This window comes from Erinaceus europaeus, chromosome 1 (genome assembly GCF_950295315.1).
Source record: "Erinaceus europaeus chromosome 1, mEriEur2.1, whole genome shotgun sequence".
Classification (NCBI taxonomy): domain Eukaryota; kingdom Metazoa; phylum Chordata; class Mammalia; order Eulipotyphla; family Erinaceidae; genus Erinaceus; species Erinaceus europaeus.
This window is the reverse complement of record NC_080162.1, coordinates 108,861,303-108,883,876: the sequence shown is the minus strand read 5'-3', so window position 1 is coordinate 108,883,876 and position 22,574 is coordinate 108,861,303. Positions and strand designations below refer to the sequence as shown.

At 40.6% G+C, this 22,574-nt stretch overlaps 1 protein-coding gene across 1 annotated transcript in view; it reads left to right on the top strand.

Annotated features, from left to right (window-relative positions):
* The window catches only part of CC2D2B (coiled-coil and C2 domain containing 2B), a 155,096-nt gene that overhangs the window by 83,399 nt on the left and 49,123 nt on the right, over nt 1-22,574 (top strand). Inside the window, exons 22-27 of the mRNA XM_060201996.1 lie at nt 782-887; nt 1,738-1,847; nt 6,229-6,325; nt 10,647-10,745; nt 21,396-21,578; nt 21,877-22,074. Coding sequence (XP_060057979.1) covers nt 782-887; nt 1,738-1,847; nt 6,229-6,325; nt 10,647-10,745; nt 21,396-21,578; nt 21,877-22,074 — 793 coding nt within the window. The remainder of the gene's footprint in view (nt 1-781; nt 888-1,737; nt 1,848-6,228; nt 6,326-10,646; nt 10,746-21,395; nt 21,579-21,876; nt 22,075-22,574) is intronic.

The following is a 22,574-nucleotide window of genomic DNA, read 5'->3' as shown; positions in this document are numbered from 1 at the left end:
CGAGGGGTACAATTCCACACAGTTCCCGCCACCAGAACTCCATATCCCATCCCCTCCCCTGATAGCTTTCCTATTCTTTAACCCTCTGGGAGTATGGACCCAAGGTCATTGTGGGATGCAGAAGGTGGAAGGTCTGGCTTCTGTAATTGCTTCCCTGCTGAACATGGACACTGACAGTTCGATCCATACTCCCAGCCTGTCTCTCTCTTTCCCTAATGGGGCAGGGATCTGGGGAGTTGGGGCTCCAGGACACATTGGTGGGGTTGTCTGTCCAGGGAAGTCTGGTGTCATGGTAGCATCTGGAATCTGGTGGCTGAAAAAGAGTTAGGATAACAAGCAAAGCAAATTGTTGACCAATAATGAACCTGTGTTTTTATCTTCTTTAGACAGACACCTAGGAGTAGGATTGCTGGATAATATAGTAGATCTATTTTTAACTTTTTTAGTTATCTTCATACTGATTCCATAGGGGCTGAATTAATTTATATCCCCATCAACAGTACACAAGAGCTATTTTTCTTTTCATTCCAGCCTCTGTTTCTTTCTATCCAATAAAAAAAATCCTTTTTTATAGACAGATTCTAATCATAGTTCATCATTGAGAAACCATCCTTCCAAAATGTGTTAGAAATGTTTAGCAATAATCACATACAACATAAAGATTGGAAACAAATTTTGCTAAGATCCAGGGTAGCTGAATTATATAGTTCCATGTGCATAGACAAAAACTACATTCCCACCATAACTGTTCTGTTTTTTGTCTGTTTTGTTTTCCCTGAAGGATCTTGGATATACCTACTTATCTGATGTCATCCATATCACGCCTCAGGCATAAAGAACTCATCAAATCAGTGGCAGTCAGATCTGAGGATGAGAGCTTCAAAGAGGTCAGTAGTTAACACTTTAATAAATACTGTTTGATTGTATTGACACTTAATTACAGAGACCCAGGTGATCTGTTTATCTTAGGTCTCTTGGGCTTCCAGTTTCTTTTCCATATCACAGTGTAGACCCTCTACAAAATATAGACATAGCCAGGTGGTGGCACACCTGGTTGAGCACATCTATTACAATGTGCAAGGGCCCGGGTTCAAGCCCCCAGACCCCACGTGCAGGGGGAAAGTTTTACGAGTGGTGAAGCAGGGCTGCAGGTGTCTCTCTTCCTCTCTCACCCCCTCCCTCTTGATTCCTGCCTGTCTCTATCCAATAAATAAAGATAATAAATAAAAAATGTAGACATAAACCTTTCATTCCCTGTCCACTAGCTGCCATAGATGAAGTATGCAGCTCTTAGAATGACTAAAAATCTGTCATGGCATGGTTCTTACCTACCCATCTCTTTTCCTCCTTGATAGCCTCCTTGATATTGGTCACATGGATTAATAGCCACACATTACACTCAAGAAATATTTCATTAAATTCTTGTTCTCACCCTAGAAAGTTAATTATTTTCTTCACTGAGTAACTATTATGCCTTGGATTTATTCTTTTTTCTTCTCACATTTTATTATAATTAATTACCTATTTCCCCTTGACAAACCATCCTTAACAGAAGGTTCCATTTATCTTTAAAAACAAGAAAGCATGGTATTATTAAATGGGACCAGTACTACTTATTTAAAAAATAATAATAATTTTTTTAAAAAGAAAAGAAGATAACCCAGCTAGTCAGTAATCAGGTAACTTCTACATAAATTATGACAAAAAAATCTAGTCACTGTTTATTATGTATTTCAGGATAGTGTTCACCCTTTTGTGGAAGTTTCCTTTCAAAACACTGTATATGGCACCAGTACAGCAAGTGGATCTCATCCGTGCTGGAATGAAGAAATTAAAATAGATTTTGTGTAAGTTCAAATTCATTTTTTCTCAACTTCTAAAAATTAGCAGTAATAAAATTATTATTGTGAGTTGTTATAGAAAATAGTTACTGAGATAGGTTTTATTTGTAAGGTTTTTAATCTACAAAATGCTTCTTACATTAGGTAAAAACAAATATGATGTAGATGTAAACATAAGGTCTAGGAAAAAATATATGCCTAGCATCCTATTTTTTTTATTATCTTTATTTATTTATTTATTGGATAGAGACAGCCAGAAATCAAAAGGGAAGGGAGGGGATAGAGAGGAAGAGAGACAGAGACACCTGCAGCACTGCTTTACCACTCGTAAAGCTTTCCCCCTGCAAGCAGGGACAGGGGACTCAAACCTGGGCCCTTGAGCATTATAACATGTGCGCTCAATCAGGTGCACCACCACCCGGCACCCCTATTTTTTATTTATTTGCCTCCAGGGTTATGGCTGGGACTCAGTGTTAGCACTACAAATTCACTGCTCCTGGAGGTCATTTATTCCATTTTATTGGAAAGTACAGAAAGAAATAGGACTATGTGCACTTAACTGGGTGTGCCACTGACTGCCTCCCCACCCACACCCACCCCAGCATCCAATTTAAAAAATTAAACACTGATAATTTTTTCCCTTTTGTTGCCCTTGTTATTTTATTGTTATTGTGGTTATTATTGTTGTTGTTGTTGATGTCGTCAGGGCAGAGAGAAATGGAGGGAGGAGGGGAAGACAGAGAGGGGGAGAGAAAGACACCTGCAGACCTGCTTCACCGCCTGTGAAGTGACTCCCCTGCAGGTGGGGAGCCGGAGGCTCAAACCGGGATCCTTGTGCCTGTCGTTGTGCTTTGCGTCACGTATACTTAACCCACTGTGCTACCACCTGACTCCCCAAAACTGGTAATTTTAAATTTTTTTAATTTTATTTATTTTCCTGACTTCCCAAACACTGGTAATTTTAAAAGACCCTTTGTGCCAATATTGAATCATAACCCTAGCCTTTACATGTACCCCAGAGGTAATGACCAAGAATTTTTTTTTTATTATTCCCTCTCTTCAGAAATTCACATCTGTGTATGTATCCCTGACTATGTATGATTGATTTATTTGTGGGTGGCACTCAATTTGATGTAAATTTCATCATCCTTTGCAGTCTTACCTACTTACTCTAAATGATAAAGAGAGATTCCTCCATGTTCTAGAAGTTAGATTATTTAGGCCCAGGACACAGTTCACCTGGTAAGGTAGATGCTTCCGTTTGCACAGTAGCCAAGGTTGGAGTCCCAGCACCATGTGGGACTTCCACAGCACCAGGGAAAACTCTGGCATGTGGTGTCTCTCCCTTCCTCTGTCTCTGTCTAAAATAGAAAGGATGAACATGTTGACACAGGGACCCAGTGAAAATGGGTGTCCAAGGAGATGTGCAGGACACCACAGACAGTAATTCCCCTGATGTGCCCAGGGCCAAGTCCTTTTATATTTGGTTGTTGGAAAGTCATGACTTATTTTTCATATGTATATATATAATTTTTTGGATAAACACAGAGAGAAATTAAGAGGAAAGGAGGAGGTAGAGAGGGAAAGAGACAGAGAGACACCTACAGCCCTGCTTCGCCACTCATGAAGCTTTTCCCCTGCAGGTGGGGCCCAGGGGCTTGAACCTGGGTCCTTGAGCACTGTAATGTGTGCTCTTAACTAGGTGCACCATTGCCTGGCCCCCTCATGACTTATTTTTCCATGTTTTTCTTTCTTTTTAAAATTTTTTTATTATCTTTATTGGATAGATACAGTCAGAAACTGAGAGGGATGGGAATTATAGAGAAGTGAGAGAGACAGAGAGACACCTGCATCCCTGCTTCACCACTCGCAAAGCTTTTCCCCTGCAGGTGGGGACCAGGGCCTCGAACCTGGGTCCTTGTGCATTATAACATGTGCGCTCAGCCAAGTGCACCACTACCCAGCCCCATTTTCCTATGTTTTTCTATGCAAACTACTTCATGACTTTTTCAAGAACCCAAAATACTGATGGAGCTAGATGGGAGCAGGGTGATACTTTCTGTTAGTGGTCATTCCAGCTCCTCTGCTATTGGGCCCTGAGGTTTGCCTTCAGCCAGTAGGGCTTAGTTGTTCCAGGGTGCCTCATTTGCATATTGCAATTCCTTCACCCAGTGTCTCCTTCTGACCCAAACATGCTCCTATCAATATTATTGCTCTAACTTTTTTTACTTTATTTATTTATTTATTTATTTATTTATTTATTTATTATATAGGACAGAGAGAAACTGAGAGGGAAAGGGGATGAAGGAGAGATAGGCAGACACCTGCAGCCCTGCTTTGCCAGTTGTGAAGCTTGCCCCTTTCAGGTGGAGACTGGGGGCTTGAACCTGGGTCCTTGTGCATACACTTAACTAGATGTGCCACTGCCTGGCCGCTCCTGCTAACTTTTTTTTTTTTACTCCTGCACATCCTCTTGGTTTCTGAATGTGAACCTCTTTAAGTTTTCATACATGGGCTTCTTGTGTTGTTTTTTTTCATTCCAACATTTGTGTTCTTTTCAGTTGAAATGTAGTAGATTCACACCATTATATTAGTCTCAGGTGTACAACAGAATGACTTGACATTTATTTGCCATGCAAATCATCACAATGAATTTATGTCCCATTTATTAGAAAATATTCTAATCTGTAATATTAGCTCCCATGCTGTTCACTACACCTCCAAGGGCTTCTTTACTTTGTAACTTAATATGTGTACTTCTTGATCCCCTTTACCCATCTTACCTTGCATCTGTGTTCTTAACCTTGGCTCTTTGGGAGTGGTTCCTACCTCCCTAAATAAGACAAACTATTTCATTTAACTACCAGTCTATCTCAGTTCTGCCAGACTGTAGAAACCTTGAGCAATTCCACACAAGCTCTGGGAGTACACAAACTGCCAGAGTGCTTCTTCCCGAGCTAGTGCTCTCTGGCTTGGAGAGAACTCAACTGGAGCCAATCTAGGCTGCTGCGTGAGAGAGGGATCAGGAACTCGTGCTGCACTAACTTCACAAGAGATACACTCTGGAACCCTCGGAGCCGGAAAGCAATTTCCAAGTGTCTTTAATCAGAAGAGCAGCTGTTTTTATACTCTCCAAGTAGGGTGGAAACAGGATGTGACATAGAGAGGGTGGAGTGAAAAGTGACTGGTGGAAGATCAGGCTGTGACAAGGAGAGGATCAGGCTGTGACAAGGAGAGGGGGTGGAGCAGGTGAGAATTCTACCACTAAACCACCAATGCCCTGGAGGGAGTGTGGTGCTTTATGTAAATGTAAAAGTGATTTATATAAATAGACCGCTTTGAATGGGATCAAACCAATCCCTATATAGGCATACCGGTGCTTGGTTAAGCAGAAGCCAGGGGGAGCTGGCATACTACCCAACAACAAACCACAGACCACCTCTCAGTTCTTTGTTAAAGAGTTTTGACAGAATCCCCCATTCCAATACTGATCTTAGTGACGGAGGTTGCCTGTATTTTATGAGCATTCGCGTTCCACAAAATGCAAGCTTCCCAGAGAATCGGGTGGTAGCGCAGCGGGTTACGCGCACGTGGCGTAAAGCACAAGGACTAGCTCAAGGATCCTGGTTCAAGCCCCTGGCTCCCCACCTGGAGGGAGGTCGCTACACAGGTGGTAAAGCAGGTCTTCAGGTGTCTATCTTTCTCTCCCCATCTCTGTCTTTCCCTCCTCTCTCCATTTCTCTCTGTCCTATCTAACAATGACGACATCAATAACAAGAATAACTACAACAATAAAACAAGGGCAACAAAAAGGAAATAAATATATATATAAAAAAAACCACTCAACTTTTAAAAAAAATGCAAGCTTCCCAAACATAATCAGTATTTGTAAAGAGAGAGAAAAAGTGTACTTGTTTATGCTATTATTTCAAGTTGAAAGAAAAACCCAAGTAAGCCAGTAGTGCTGTTGTTTGGACTGAAAATACCTGTAAATGTTGTTGTGGGTACTTCTTAATAGAACCTTTAAAATAATGCTCTTATAAATTAAATTAATCGGGATGAGGGTAGATAGCATAATAGTTATGCAGAGAGACTCTCAAGGGGTACGGATAGATAGCATAATGGTTATGCAAAGAGACTCTCATGCCTGAGGCTTCAAAGTCCTAGGTTCAATCCCCTGCACCACCATCAGCCAGAGCTGAACAGTGCTCTGGTATTTAAAAGAGAGAGACAGAGAGGTTCTAATGCCTGAGACTCCAAAGCCCCAGGGTCAATCCCCTGCACCACCATAGACCAAAGCTGAGCAATGCTCTGATAAAATGTAAATAAAATAAATAAAACTTTAAAAATAAAATAATCAATTTACTTTTTTTTTTATTATTTGTAGCTCACCAGGACATGATTATAGCTTCTCCAGCTTATCTAAAGTAAAAGAAAGCATATATATCAACATTTTTGATGAAATGATTATTGAAAAACATGAGGTAAGGTAGAATAGTTGTAATAATCAGTGTTGAATAATATAAGGTCAGACTGAATAATATAAGGATAAAGTCTAATAACATCTTTTAAAAATTATTATTATTTTTTTAATTAAAAGAAGACATTGACAAAACCATAGGATAGGAGGGGTACAACTCCACACAATTCCCACCACCAGCTCTCCATATCCCAACCCCTCCCCTGATAGCTTTTCTATTCTTTATCCCTCGGGGAGCATGGACCCAGGGTCATTGTGGGATGCAGAAGGTGGAAGGTCTGGCTTCTGTAATTGCTTCCCCGCTGAACATGGGCATTGGCAGGTCGACCCATACTCCTAGCCTGTATCTCTCTTTCCCTAGTAGGGTGGGTCTCTGGGGAAGCGGAGCTCCAGGACACATTGGTTGGGGTCGTCTGTCCAGGGAAGTCTGGTCAGCAGCATGCTGGCATCTGGAACCTGGTGGCTGAAAAGAGAGTTAACATACAAAGCCAAACAAATTGTTGACCAATCATGGACCTAAAAGCTGGAATAGTGCAGAGTTAATGAAGAGTTAGGGGGGTCCTCCATTTCTGGCTGTCTCTATCCAATAAATAAATAAAGATAATATAAATTTTTAAAAATAAAGTTATAAAAGGGGATTTGACTGTATTATTTATATTAGGTTATAAGGTAAATGAATTATTTTTAAAAATCTATTTACTTATCAATTACCAGAAGTACATTGAACCCCAAGATGAGTCCTCAGTTGTAAAGGTTCTGATCTGTCATTATGGGTCAGTATTCTTAAAAAAAAAAAAAAAAAAAAAACTTTCTTTCCCATGATTCAACTTTCTTCATTTCTCTATGCATTTGGTTTTCTTCTTGCTATCAGCTATTTGTTACTTGCTGTGTATCTCCCTCTCGTTAGTTACTTACTAACAGGAATCTGGGGATTTGGAAGTCTAACAGATACGTGATCTGTTTTTATCCCTGGGATTCAAAGAACCAGACTAAGCTGCATTTGAGACTATACCAAGCACTGCTTCAAGTCTGGAATTTAAATTATATCAGAAACCCTGGTAGTCACAAAAAGAAATTTAAACGAATCCAACACTCGGTTATTGATTTAAATACTTTTAAATTTTATTTATTTATTTTTAATGTATTGGTTGTGAGAGAGTAGGGAGAGAAGAAGAGAAAACCAGAATACTGCTCAGGCCTGGCATAAGGCAGCGCTGAGAATTGAATCGGTGGCCTCTGGGACCTTGAGCATGCAAACTGGTGTTTGAACCATCCACAGAGTGGGAGGAAATCTTCTGTGTTGTATATCAGGCAGAAGAGTGATAACCAATGTTCATAACAAACGCACACACACAAAAAAAAAAAAAATGTGAGGGAGGGGGGATATAGACAGAATCTTCTCCAAAGAATTGATCCAAAAGGCCAACAGACATGAAAAAATGCTCAAAGTCACAGATGATCAGGGAATTGCAGATAAAAACAAGATACCACTTTATACCCCTGAGCATGTCACACATTAGAATAGACAAAAATGCCAGCTGTTGGAGAGCCTTTGGGGGGAAGGACTCTCCATTATTGCTGGTAGGAATGGAAGTTGGTCCAACCCCAGTGGAAACAGTTTGCAGACGCATCCGAACTCTAGAAATGGACCTGGCAACCCCTCTCCTAGGGATCTATCTACGCAGGGAAAACAAAAACACCTATCTGAAAAGATCTATGCACACCAATGTTCATAGCAGCACAGTTTGTAATAGCCCAAACTTGGGAGCATCTCAGATATTCAACAACAGATGAGTGGCTAAGGAAGTTTTGGTACATATACACAATAGAGTACAGTGCAGGAGTTGTGGTACCCACACACAATGGTGCCATTGTCAAAGGAGTTGTGGTACCCACACACAATTGTGCCATTGTCAAACATGGTGAGGTCATCTCCTTTGTAACAGTGTGGTCAGAACTTGAAGGCATCATGTTAAGTGAGACAAATCAGAAAGAGAAAGACCAATATCAAATGATTTCATTTATAGGTGGAGCTTCAGGACAAAGAACAGTGAGGGAAAACTTAAGGTGAAATCTGAACTGGGACTGATGTATTGCACCAAAACAAAGGACTTTAGGGAAAGAGGGACACAGACAGGATAAAGGGACATTGAGATCCTGTTGTATCTCCTAACACCAGTGAAGGGGAGATGAGAGGCTGTGCCTCTGTGTTAAAGACTATGCTGGAGGGGATAGATAGCATCATAGAGGCTATGCAAAGAGACTCTCATGCTGAGGTTCCCAGGTTCAATCCCCCATACCACCATAAGCCAGAGTTTATTTATTTTTAAAAGAACCAACTAGAAATTATTTTTACATGTTTATACTTTTGTATAAAAATTCACTTATTTCTGCTTGCACTTTTGCTATTTTTGTTTCCTTCTGAATCCCATCAGTGGTTTTTTTGTATTTATATTAGTCAAATATGACAAATATCCAGTTTGGTTTCTCTCCCCATCTCTTTCAAATAATGGAAATGTTTTCAAACTATCTGGTTATTTATAAAAATATCTTAAAGCTGTCATTTCATGTTAGGCATTCATTTTATGTGCATTACTTTCAACATATTTTATTACATTTATATTTATTTCTATTGAACTGGCATTTATTTAATATTATGTTTATACATTTTTAAATGTTTGAGTAACTTTAGACTTTTGGCTTTAAATTCTAGTTTTATTACACAGTGGTCAAATTGACCTAGACAATGGCTTACTAAATCAAAGAAAATTATTTCTACTTTTAAAAAACAGCAAGTACAGGAATTTTTTTCTTTTTTTGCCACCAAGGTTATTGATGGAGGTTGCTGCCTGCGAATTCCACCTCTCCTTGAGAACCCCCCCCTTTTCTTTTCTTTTAGATAGATGGTGAGAAAAAGAGAGATAGGAGAGATATCACAACATCACTTCCCTTATAAGCACTCCCAGACAGAGACAGGGGCTCAAATCCAAGTCCTTGTGTGCACTCCACCAAGTCATGTGTGCACTCCACCAAGTGAGCCAGATCCCAGCCCCCAGCAATGCTGTTTGTAAAGGAATGGCACAGAGATATAATTACACATTTCAACACATAAAAGTAAGGAGTGCATGGAGACTGGGTCATTTTTGAGTTCAGAGGAAGCCTCACTCCTATCATCCCCAGATAATACTTATAAACAGTGCATATTGTGTTTATGTAACATTATTATTTGATCTTATGTCACTTAAATAATGTTACTTCATATGTAGTCTAAGAATAAGACCTCACAACAAAAGTTTCCTGTGTTTTGTTAGTGTTCTCATTCATTTTATTTAGACATGTATCATGTCATAAGCATCATGGCAGGTTATTATGTTGGCTTTAAATACTGGTTTTTTAAGCAGGAAGAAAAATCTTTTCTGCTTACCTTTTGATATCTTTTTCAGAAGAAAACCATGATATTTCTCAAATACTTTTTTTTTATGGCTTCCAGGGTTATCGCGGGGACTTGGTACCTGTACTGTGAATCCACCGCTTCTAGTGGTGTTGTTTTTATTTGTCCATTGTTGTTGTTTTGCTGCTGCTGTTGTTGGATAGGACAAAGAGAAAATGATAGAGGAGGGGAAGAAAGAGTGGGAGAGAGAAAGATAGACGTTTGAAGAGCTGCTTTACTGCCTGTGAAGCAACCCCCTGCAGGTGGGGAGCCAGGGCTCAAACCTGGATCCTTACACCAGTCCTTGCACTTTGCACCATGTGCACTTAACCTTGTGTGCTACCACCTGACCCTCTAAAATACTTTTAAGTTTCTGAAATAATTCATCACTTATAAGTAATGAAGTAAGTATAGAAGGCCTCCACGTTACAGTAGTTTAACTTATAATTTTTCAACTTTCAGTGAACGGTGAGAAGATGATACTCTTCATCTAGTAGAAACTGAGGTGCCATACTTTCTTTTTTTAATTTTTATTATCTTTATTTATTGGATAGAGACAGCCAGAAATAGAGTGGGAAGGGGGAGATAGAGATAGAGAGAGAGAGAGAGAGAGAGAGAGAGAGAGAGAGAGACTTGCAGCACTGCTTTACCACTCACAAAGCTTTCCCGCTGCCTGTGGGGACTGGGGTCTGGAACCCAGGTCCTTGCACACTGTAATACACGTGCTCAACCAGGTGCGCCACCACCGGGTCCCTGCTATACTTTCTTATGAGGATGGCAAATTCCTAAATAGCATTCTTGACTTACAGTGTTTTCAACTTACAATAGGCTTATCAGAACGTGACCCCTGGGGGGTAAGGAAATAATAATCATAAAAAGCTGTTTATTTTAATAGGATCAATGTCCCAAGACCTGCAGTGGCCATTCATATGTAAGAAAGAACTGGCTTGGATCAATTGTCTTTCCTTTCTCTACTCTTCTGCAACAGTCTGAGGTAACAGAAAATTCTTCTTGGCTAATTATTCTAAACTTTTACTTCCAGTTACTAGAAACACTGTTGTCACCAGAATAGGTTTTTTGATTGACTGTTGGTGAATCAGTTAAAATGACCCTGTGGTCAGGTGTCTAGGGGTGTTGATAAGTCACTGGTGTCTAGAAAAGGAGGGGACCTTGGAGATAGTTCATCTGGTAGAGCCTCACCTTACAGAAAGACCCAAGTTTGAGCCCCAGCACCACAGGGGCGCACCATGATTGCCCAGGGGAACTCAATGGACAGTGGAGCAGTGCTGTGGTACCTAGCTCTCCCTCCCCCACTCCCTCTCTATCTGAAATAAAAAGAATGAAAAAAAGTCACCCAGGAATGGTGGAATCATATGTGTGCAAGGTCCTAGCTTTGCAAAAAAAAAAAAAAAAGACACACATACATATTTCTTACATCTTTGGAGTCTTCACTGATAAAGGATAGCAAGCATTAACATTTACACTGTATATTAATTGTATATAAATTAAATCAACATTTAGGATCAGATTCATAAATGTCCTGATTTGTTTTTTTCAAATTAAAAAAGAATTGTCACCAGGATTTTCACTGGGACTCAGTCCCTACACTATAACTCCACCACTCCTGGCAGCAATTTTTTTTTTTATCTTTTGATAGAGAACACTACAGAAAAAAAATAGAAAAGAGAGAGAGAGACCTGCAATGCTTCTCCAGCACTTGTGAAGCTTGCTAAATTCTCTGATGTATGATGTTGCTTTTTAACTACTGATTCTAGAGGTTTTAGCTACTCAAAATAGTATATTGGTAATGGTAAGACTGAATCTTAGCATGAATCTCTGTGATACCCCAGTAGGTTTTGCTATTGGGTTTTAGATATCAGCACATCTACATGATCAATAAAATCTCACTCTAGATTCCATTTTGGAGTTCATTATTTCCTTCTTGAGCAATCTTAGGCATGGTACTCTCCATCTCTAAGATGATACTAGATACAGAAGATAAAACTTCTAACTCAAGAAGTTCACTGTCTATAGAAGAAAGCTAACATTTTAGTACAAGATGATAAAGTTTTAACAGAGGTATGAAATAGGTACAGTAAAAGCATTATTCTTCCTGGCTTGGAGGGAATTGGGGGTGGAAGCATTTAGAATGTGGAGTAAGAAGGAAGAGAACTCACTTGGGACAGGACGAGCTTTGCCAAGTGAGTGATCCAGATTCAAACCTAGGCCCCACTGCAACGAGGGGTAATGCTGTGAAGTCTTTCTCTCTTTCTCCTTCTGTCTCTGTCTCTCTATCTGAAAAAGAGCCTAGGGTATTAAAGTCCCAGTGATGATGACAAGAACAATAACAAAAAGCTTTTTAAAAAGGAGATGGAGAATGAAAGACCAGGGAGATGTTTATTTTATTATTATTATTTTTTAAAATATTTATTTATTCCCTTTTGTTGCCCTTGTTGTTTTATTGTTGTAGTTATTATTGTTGTCATTGTTGCTGGATAGAACAGAGAAAAATGGAGAGAGGAGGGGAAGACAGAGAGGAGGAGAGAAAGATAGACACCTGCAGACCTGCTTCATCGCCTGTGAAGCGAGTCCCCCTGCAGGTGGGGAGCCGGGGGCTCGAACCGGGATCTTTATCCCAGTCCTTGCGCTTTGCGCCATGTGCGCTTAACCTGCTGTGCTACAGCCCGACTCCCTATTTTATTATTTTTTTAATACTTTATTTATTATTGGATAGAGATTGAGAGAAATTGAAAGGGGAGGAGGAGATAGAGAGAAAGAAACAAAGAGACACCTGCAGACCTGTTCAGCAACTGTGAAGCTTTCCCTCTGCATGTGGGGATCCTGGGTCCTTGCACACTGTAATGTGAGTGCTTAACCAGGTATGCTGCTGCCTGGCCCTGGGAGATGTTTGCAAAGGGGATATTTGTTAAAATCTATATATCGGGAGTCGGGTTGTAGCGCAGCGGTGTAAGCGCAGGTGGCGCAAAGCACAAGGACTGGCATAAGGATCCCGGTTCGAACCCCGGCTCCCCACCTGCAGGGGAGTCACTTCACAGGCGGTGAAGCAGGTCTGCAGGTGTCTATCTTTCTCTCCTCCTCTCTGTCTTTCCCTCCTCTCTCCATTTCTCTCTGTCCTATCCAACAACGACAACAACAATAATAGCTACAACAATAAAACAACAAGGGCAACAAAAGGGAATAAATAAAATAAATATTAAATTTTTTTTTAATCTATATATCAAGTCCCTACAAATGAGTTTGGCAAACAGATGAGAGTATTTGGGTCAGAATTATTTGTATGTCTTTTAGCACTGTATTCAACCATGTGGAACAGTGAGTGTCAGGTGCAAGGCATCTATTTTTCTCACCCAGAAAGAAGTCTAGATGTCAGCATAGCAGCTCAAGAATAGAATCAAAGGGGAATGGGAAGTGGCATAGCCAGTAAAACATAGACTTTGCCATATCTAAATACCTGGATTCAGGCCCAGGTTCCCACTTGCAGGGGTGTGGGGAACTTTACAGTTGGTGAAGCAGTGCTACAAGTGTCTTTTTTTCTCTATCTCTTTCTGTCCTACCCACCCTTCTCTCGGTAATATCAAATTAAAGAAAGAGAAAAAATGACTCTGCAGTAGAATCACACTGCAGGCACCAAACTCGAGTTATAACCCTGGTAGCAAAAAAAAAAAAAAAAAATAGAATGAAAGACCCCAGTTACTTTTACCTTTCTTTTCCACTGTCCTTATCATGAAGTTTGTATCCTCATAATTGCAAAATTGGTTCCTGTTCCCCCAGCTTCGTATTCATGTTGTAGAGAGCACACAGGGTGAAACAAGAAAACAAACACTTCCACTTCCCTCCATCCCACCAAAATGCCAGCAGGCTCCTTAAATTTTATTTAAGTTATTTTATTTGACTCTTACACTGATGTCATGTTAACATGTAAAACTACTGATAAGAAAGGAGGAGAGAATGACAGTTAGAAAGACAATGAAAGGTACCTGCATGAGATGTCACAGCAAGTTCAGGAAGAGAAGCATGCTGCAAATTCAAATGTCCCAGATAAAGGACTTTAAAGACTATTGGAAATACGGGGCATCCTACGTTTAGGACAAATCTCTGCAAAGTTTCTCAGCTTCAGGCCAGACTCTAGGGCAGAGAGGTAGTTAGAAATGTGAACACATCAAAACCATGTGAGATTCCACCTCACATCTGTGAAAATGGGCTCCATCAATAAAACAAGAAGAGAGAAGTGTTGGAGAGGATGTGGAGAGAGAGGAACTCTGCTACACTGCTGGGGGGAATGTAACCTGGTGCAGCAACTCCGGAGAACAGTCTGGAGAATCCTTAAACAAATACAAATGGAAATGCCATATGACCCAGCAATTCCACTCCTAGGCATATACACCAAATATGAAATAACACCAATTTGAAGGGATATATGCAACTCCATAATTATAGCAGCTTTATTCACAATAGTAAAAAACCTGGAAACAACCAAAATGTCCTTCAACAGATGACTAGATAAAAAGTTATGGGCCACAAACTCAACAGATAAAAAATTTTAAAAATTGGGGAGTAGGGTGGTAGTGCAGCGGGTTAAGCACAGGTGGCACTAAGCGCAGGTGGCACTAAGCGCAAGAACCAGTATGAGGATCCAGGTTCGAGGCCCCAGCTCCCCACCTGCAGGGGAATCACTTCACAGGCGGTGAAGCAGGTCTGCAGGTGTCTATCTTTCTCTCCCCCTCTCTGTCTTCCCCTCCTCTCTCCATTTCTCTCTGTCCTATCCAACAACGACATCAATAACAACAATAACTACAACAACAATAAAAAGAAAATAAGGGCAACAAAAAGGAAAATAAATAAATATAATTTTTAAAAAAAGAAATCCTGCTTTTTTTCTCCAGGCCATAGATAAAGACATTGAGGCTCAATGAACTTAAGTAATTTGTGTGAGATCACACAAGTATTGAGTGGTTGAGCCAGAATTACACCAGGTTTGCCCATCTTTGAAGTTTATGTTCCCTTTTTTTTTCTAATATTAATTAATTTATTTATTTAACTACTCCTGTCACCAAAAGTCTGTGTCCCCATCCCCACCCCCACTCTAATTCTCCCATAGTCTTCAATATAGGTTGACATTTTTTTTAATTTATTTTTTATTTAAGAAAGGATAAATTAACAAAACCATAGGGTAGGAAGGGTATAACTCCACACAATTCCCACCACCCAATCTCCATATCCCATCCCCTCCCCTGATAGCTCTCCCATTCTCTATCCCTCTGGGAGCATGCACCCAGGGTCATTGAGGGTTGCAGAAGGTAGAAGGTCTGGCTTCTGTAATTGCTTCCCCGCTGAACATGAGCGTTGACTGGTCGGTCCATACTCCCAGTCTGCCTCTCTCTTTCCCTGGTAGGGTGGGTCTCTGGGGAAGCAGAGCTCCAGGACACATTGGTGGGGTCTTCAGTCCAGGGAAGCCTGGCCGGCATCCTGATGGCATCTGGAACCTGGTGGCTGAAAAGAGAGTTAACATACAAAGCCAAACAAATTGTTGAGCAATCATGGACCCAAAGGTTGGAATAGTGGAGAGGAAGTGTTAGGGGGGTACTCACTGCAAACTCTAGTGTACTTCTGCTTTCAGGTATATATTTTGCACTAGTTTATGGATACGTGTGAACATATGCTCTCTCTCACAGAACCTGGTCTATATCTAGGTTTTGGGACTTCGTTAGAAAGTGGGATGTATGTTAACTCTCTTTTCAGTCACCAGGTTCCAGATGCCATCAGGATGCTGGCCAGGCTTCCCTGGATTGAAGACCCCACCAATGTGTCCTGGAGCTCAGCTTCCCCAGAGACACACCCTACTAGGGAAAGAGAGAGGCAGACTGGGAGTATGGACCGACCAGTCAACGCCCATGTTCAGCGGGGAAGCAATTACAGAAGCCAGACCTTCTACCTTCTGCAACCCACAATGACCCTGGGTCCATGCTCCCAGAGGGATAGAGAATGGGAAAGCTATCAGGGGAGGGGGTGGGATATGGAAATTGGGTGGTGGGAATTGTGTGGAGTTGTACCCCTCCTACCCTATGGTTTTGTTAATTAATCCTTTCTTAAATAAAAAATAAAATAAAATCTTTAAAAAAAAAAAAAAGAAAGTGGGATGGAATTAGAGAATACTATGAAAGGAAAGGTCTCACCCGAGTAATGAAGCTGAAGGGTTGTCTTTCCACATGTGAAGTCTCTGGACATAGTCTGAGCTGAAGCATGTTGAGGTGGCAATCGTTGCGTTGATTAGGTTGTGATCGCAGATGCAATATTATTTGATATGGATTGGGAGAGGCATGCGGGAAAGTGGGCCCTATCCTAAGGTTCCAGGACTGGGAGAAATATAGGCTCTATAGTGGAGATGTGAGGTTCCTGCTGTCTTAGGGTTCAAAAAGACTATGGATAGTTAATGTTATCATCACATTATTTGGTAATTGGGTTAACTTTGAAAAGTCCTTTTGTTAGGGTTTGCTCTATAGTACCCAGTATCTTGTATGTAGCTGTGCCATTGGTTGCTTCTGATCTACTTGGTCTAGGCTTTTGAGAGAGTCCGCATATCAAATACACAGCCTATATATTAAGAAGACTCACTCTGTGTTTTAAAAACTTCGAGGCGTACAATTAATTTTCCCCCTCTCATATTAATTAATTAGTGATTTATATGACTACACTTTACTAGGAGTGTACATAAACACAATTCCCACCACCGAAAGACTGTGACCCATCCTACCCACCCACCCCCACCCCCCACCGGCCCAGGAAGCTGCATGTCTACCCCTCACCACAGGGTTTTTACTTTGGTGCCCTACTTTCAATGTAGTCAGATCCTGCTTTTAGCTTCCCTTTCAGATCTTCTTTCTCAACTTCTGTTGATGAGTGGGATCATCCCATACTCATCTTTGTCTTTCTGACTTAGCTCACTTAACATAATTCCTTCTAGCTCTGTCCAAGATGGGTCAGAGAAGGTGGGTTCATTGTTCTTGATAGCTGTATAGTATTCCATTGTGTATATATACCACAGCTTTCTCAGCCACTCATCTGTTGTTGGGCACCTGGGTTGCTTCCAGGTTTTAGCTATTATGAATTGTGCTGCTATGAACATAGGAGTATACACCTCTTTTTGGTTGGGTGTTATGGAGTCCTTGGGGTATAACCCCAGGAGAGGAATTACTGGATCATATGGAAGGTCCATGTCTAGTCTTCTGAGAGTTTTCCAGACTGCTCTGCACAGAGGCTGGACCAATTTACATTCCCACCAGCAATGCAAAAGGGTTCCTCTGTCCCCACAGCCTCTCCAGCATTTGTTGCTGCTGTCCTTTTTGATGTATGCCATTCTTACAGGAGTGAGGTGGTATCTTAGTGTTGTCTTAATTTGCATTTCTCTGACAATCAGTGACCTAGAGCAGTTTTTCATATGTTTGTTAGCCTTTTGGATCTCCTCTGAGGTGAATGTTTTGTTCATATCCTCTGCCCATTTTTGGATGGGGTCATTTGCTTTTTTGGTGCTAAGTTTGCTGAGCTCTTTATATATTTTGGTGATTAGTTTCTTGTCTGATGTATGGCATGTGAAGATCTTCTCCCATTCTGTGAGGGGTCTCTTTGTTTGTTTAATAGTTTCTTTGGATGTGCAGAAGCTTTTCAATTTGATGTAGTCCTATTGGTTTGTTTCTGCTTTAGTCTTTCTTGCAGTTGGGTTTATTACATCAAAGATGTCCTTGAGGTGTAGGTGGGAAAGTGTTTTATAGGTTGACATTTTGTGTTTTCACATTCGTATACTCAATGGTCTATATTCCACATATGAGTGAAGCCATTTTGTAGTTGTTCTTCACCTCCTTACTTGTTTCACTGAACATCATCTTCTCCAGTTCCATTCACTCTATCCCCAAGAACACAATGTCAATTTTTCTTCTCTTTAACATTTATTTATTTATTCCCTTTTGGTGCCCTTGTTGTTTTATTGTTGTAGTTATTATTATTGTTATTGATGTCATTGCTGTTGGATTAGGATGGAGAGAAATGGAGAGAGGAGGGGAAGCAGAGAGGGGGAGAGAAAGACACTTGCAGAACTGCTTCACCGCCTGTGAAGCGATTCCCCTGCAGGTGGGGAGCTGGGGCCTCGAACCTGGATCCTCATACTGGTTCTTGCGCTTAGTACCACCTGCGCTTAACCCGCTGCACTACCACCCAACTCCCCAATTTTTTTAATTTTTTATCTGTTGAGTTTGTGGCCCATAACTTTTTATCTAGCCATCTGTTGAAGGGCATTTTGGTTGTTTCCAGGTTTTTTGCTGTTGTGAATAAAGCTGCTATAATCATGGAGTTGCATATATCCCTTCAAATTGGTGTTATTTCATTTTGGTGTATATGCCTAGGAGTGGAATTGCTGGGTCATATGGCATTTCCATTTGTATTTGTTTAAGGATTCTCCAGACTGTTCTCCGGAGTTGTTGCACCAGGTTACATTCCCCCCAGCAGTGTAGCAGAGTTCCTCTCTCTCCACATCCTCTCCAACACTTCTCTCTTCTTGTTTTATTGATGGAGCCCATTTTCCATTTTATTGTGGAGCCCACAGGTGTGAGGTAGACTCTCCATGTGGATCTTTATGCCAGTCCTTGCGCTTAGTGCCACGTGCGCTAACCTACTGTGCTACCTCCCTACTCCCAAAAGCAGTATTTCTATCACTGAATGACAAGGTCTATACCAAGCACTTGTCTCAGTGGCTTGCATAATACTATTAATTAGTATCTTTACACATTATCTACCCCTGCACAAGAACTTGGGTGCATACCCACATATACAAGATACATCCTCTGAAAAAAAACTATGATTATTTTCTTTTCTCATTCTAAACCCAGTGCAAAAATGTAGCATGGTCATCTAAGCTCATTTCTTATTCCAAATAAGATTTTTAAGAGCTTTTATCACTCTGGTATAGTAATTTGTTTCCTCATTTTACCCCTTTTACTATTCTTTTTAAAAAATTTTTATTTATAGAAAGGAAACACTGACAAAAACTATAGGATAAGAGGAGTACAACTCCACACAATTCCCATCACCAGCTCTCCATATCCCATCCCCTCCCCTGATAGCTATTCTTTATCTCTCTGAGAGTATGAACCCAAGGTCATTATGGGGTGCAGAAGGTGGAAGGTCTGGCTTCTGTAATTGCTTCCCCTCTGAACATGGGTATTGACAGGTCGATCCATACTCCCAACCTGTCTCTCTTGTTCCCTAGTGGGGCAGACACCTGGGGAGGTAGGGCTCCAGGACACATTGGTGGGGTTGTCTGCCCAGGGAAATCTGGTTGGCATCATGCTAGTATCTGGAACTTGGTGGCTGAAAGAAGAGTTAACATATAAAGCTAAATAAATTGTTGTCTAATCTTGAATATTGCAGATAAAGACTAGGATGTCTCCGTTTTGTAGATAGCTAGTAGGCCTATTTTAGTTATATTCATAGGGCCCGTGACTATACTAGTTTTTTTGTTTCTTTGTTTTTTCCCTGAGCTTGACATTTAATATGCAAGTGGGCCAAAGTTATTGTCTGGGGAGATGATGTCATGGCTGGAAAAAGAGCTAGAAAGCTGGATCAGAGAAGAAAGTAGCTCCCTAATATAGGAAAGGTATATAAATATTGTTGACTACAAACCCCATCGATTTGATGTGATCTGGGGCCCATATTCAGTTTAGGAGCCGATGTGACCTCTGCATCCCTGTAGATCTGAGCTCACATTCTATGGTCATGAGTAGGGATGTTCCAAGCTGCCCCAATTTCAGGGCCCATCTTCCTCAGGTGGAAGATAGAGTATGTTGTCCATCCTCCCTTTGGAGGATGGAACATTCTCTACCGTTGTTGATCCACATTGAAGACAAGGTCCTATGGGGGCCCACAAAGGGGTCTATTGTGTTGCTCCTGATAGAGATGACTGGTAACAATGGAGAAAGGGATCTATTCGAGGTCTAGGCCCGTCATGTCTGTTTGGGAATCTCAGGACTCCCCAACTAGGGCCCCAGCTGATGGGGTGGCCTGATAGTTACTGAAGAGTCATCATTAAAGTATGCTAGTCTCTTGGCCTTACTCTGTAGTCCTTACTTTGATAAGGTTAGCTTTGGAGTGACTGAGGGAAGTTTAATAGGAAGTAGGTGAGGAGGTATTTATGTCTAAATAGAAACTATTTCATTAGGAACTTTATGGTGTCTTTTTAGGTCTTTCTACTTGCTTGACACACATATTGACTCACTGCAGACTACTGTACACATTTGCTTTCAGGTATATTTTTGCCCTAATTTATGGTTACATGTGTACATCTGTCCTATCTCATGAGACGTGGTCTATATCTAGGTTTTGGGACTTTGTTAGGAAGTAAACCACCCAAAATGGAATTAGAGAATACTATGAAAGGAAAGATCTCACCCAAGTAATGAGGCTGAAGGGATGATATTCCACACCTGATGTCTCTGGACACAGTCTGAAGTGAAATGTGCCGAGATGGTACTCGTTGCATTGATTAGGTTGGGATCAGCAGATGCAATATCATTTTTTTTTATTTATTTTTTATTTAAGAAAGGATAAATTAACAAAACCATAGGGTAGGAGGGGTATAACTCCACACAATTCCCACCACCCAATCTCCATATCCCATCCCCTCCCCTGATAGCTCTCCCATTCTCTATCCCTCTGGGAGCATGGACCCAGGGTCATTGTGGGTTGCAGAAGGCAGAAGGTCTGGCTTCTGTAATTGCTTCCCCGCTGAACATGGACGTTGACTGGTTGTTCTATACTCCCAGTCTGCTTCTCTCTTTCCCTAGTAGGGTGTGTCTCTGGGGAAGCGGAGCTCCAGGACACATTGGTGGGGTCTTCAGCCCAGGGAAGCCTGGCTGGCATCCTGATGGCATCTGGAACCTGGTGGCTGAAAAGAGAGTTAACATACAAAGCCAAACAAATTGTTGAGCAATCATGGACCCAAAGGTTGGAATAGTGGAGAGGAAGTGTTAGGGGGGTACTCACTGCAAACTCTAGTGTACTTCTGCTTTCAGGTATATATTTTGCACTAGTTTATGGATACGTGTGGCAGTATCATTTTGTATGAATTGAGAGAGGCATGGAGGAGCGTGAGCCCCGCCCTAGAGGTTAAAGGACTGGAGGAAATATAGGCTATATAGAGAAAACAGGAGGTTCCTGCTGTCTTAGTGTTTAAGGAGGCAATAGATAGTTATTGCTATCATCAAATTATTTGGCAGTTGGCTTAACTTTGAAAATCCCATTGTTAGGATTTGCTGTATCATACACAACATCACCATAATTTATGTCCTTTGACATTATTTATATATAGCTGTGTCTATACCCCTCTTACTATTCTTACCCTCTCTACACTTTACATGTTAAATTAAACAAGGACAAAATCAATATTAAATCATTAATAAAAAAATAAATCTAAAAATTAGTAACAAAAAACAAAAGGGGGGCACATTAGTAGAACCAGCATGCACTAAAGCAGAGTTGCTCTTTCTATGAAAACAGTAAACTAGGCTGTAGTATATCTGACTGATCCTTACTTTAATCATGGCAGAACCTATTATGTTGACTTGTGTTTATTTTTCAGATTAGTGGAACATTTCAAGTAATTATTCCACCAGTTTTGCTTGGGTATACTTGGAGTAAGACTTATGTATCTCCTAAAGAAGAACATAATGGGCAAAATTTAAAAGAATGTACATTTTTAAATATTTTTGCTACTATTGAACCTCAAATATCATGTGTCACCTCTTGTCCAGAAATAGACAAGGTAGGCTTCACTTTAAACTAGTAGTAATAATAACTTGAAAGCTGATGAAACATTGGTTCTTGGTACTTTTCTGTGGAGCCAACATGGTACAGTGTTGATAAATTTTTAAATTCTTTATCTATGTATGCATGTCTGTATATATTATTAGAGAGAGAGAAATGAAAACACATCTCAACTCTGGCATAGGGTAGGGATTGAACCTGTGGCCTCTGGGGCCTCAGGCATGCAAGTTCTGTGTTCTAACGGACTGTGATATCTCTCTGAACACTCTGCTAAAGTACCTTAAACCTGGTTCTAGTTTTCAGATCAAGTAGATATTTTGAAGAGAGCATGGAATTTTAAACAACATTGTAAAGCGTTGTTTCCTAACCGAAGAATTACAACAACTGTTTTTAATGATAAAGGAGAACAGATCTTAGTAACAAGATATATCAAGGCATTGAATCCACCTCAAGAACTTCTGGATACATTTCTTCATAATTCTAATGCAACCCTTGTAAGTTAAATTTATATGTATAAAGTTTCGTAGCTTTATTAAAGTATAATTCACGTTTTTATTTGAATGATGTTTAGAGTAGTCCCAGTTATGTATCGCCACAATAAATTTTATCACCCCAATTTTTATTTTTATTTTATTTTTTACCTTCAGGGTTATCTCTGAGACTTGGTGCCAGCACTACGAATCCACTGTTCGTGGTGGCCATTTTTCCCATTTTTATTGGATAAGACAGAGAAATTGGGAGAGGAGGGAAAGATAGAGAGGGGGAGAGCATGATAGGACACCTGCGAAATTTTAACTGAAAGAGCATTTGATAAGACCTTACCAGCAACATCTGGTACCGCTAAATCCCTCTGAGGAACCTCACTAGTCATCCTTTCTCTTTCTTTTAATCTGTAATCTCTTTTCTACCAAATGTTTTCCCATTCAATTTTTAAAAGCTGCTCCCTTGAGTGGGAGAGATAGCTCAGAGGGTAGGGAGCCTACCTTGCCATGCA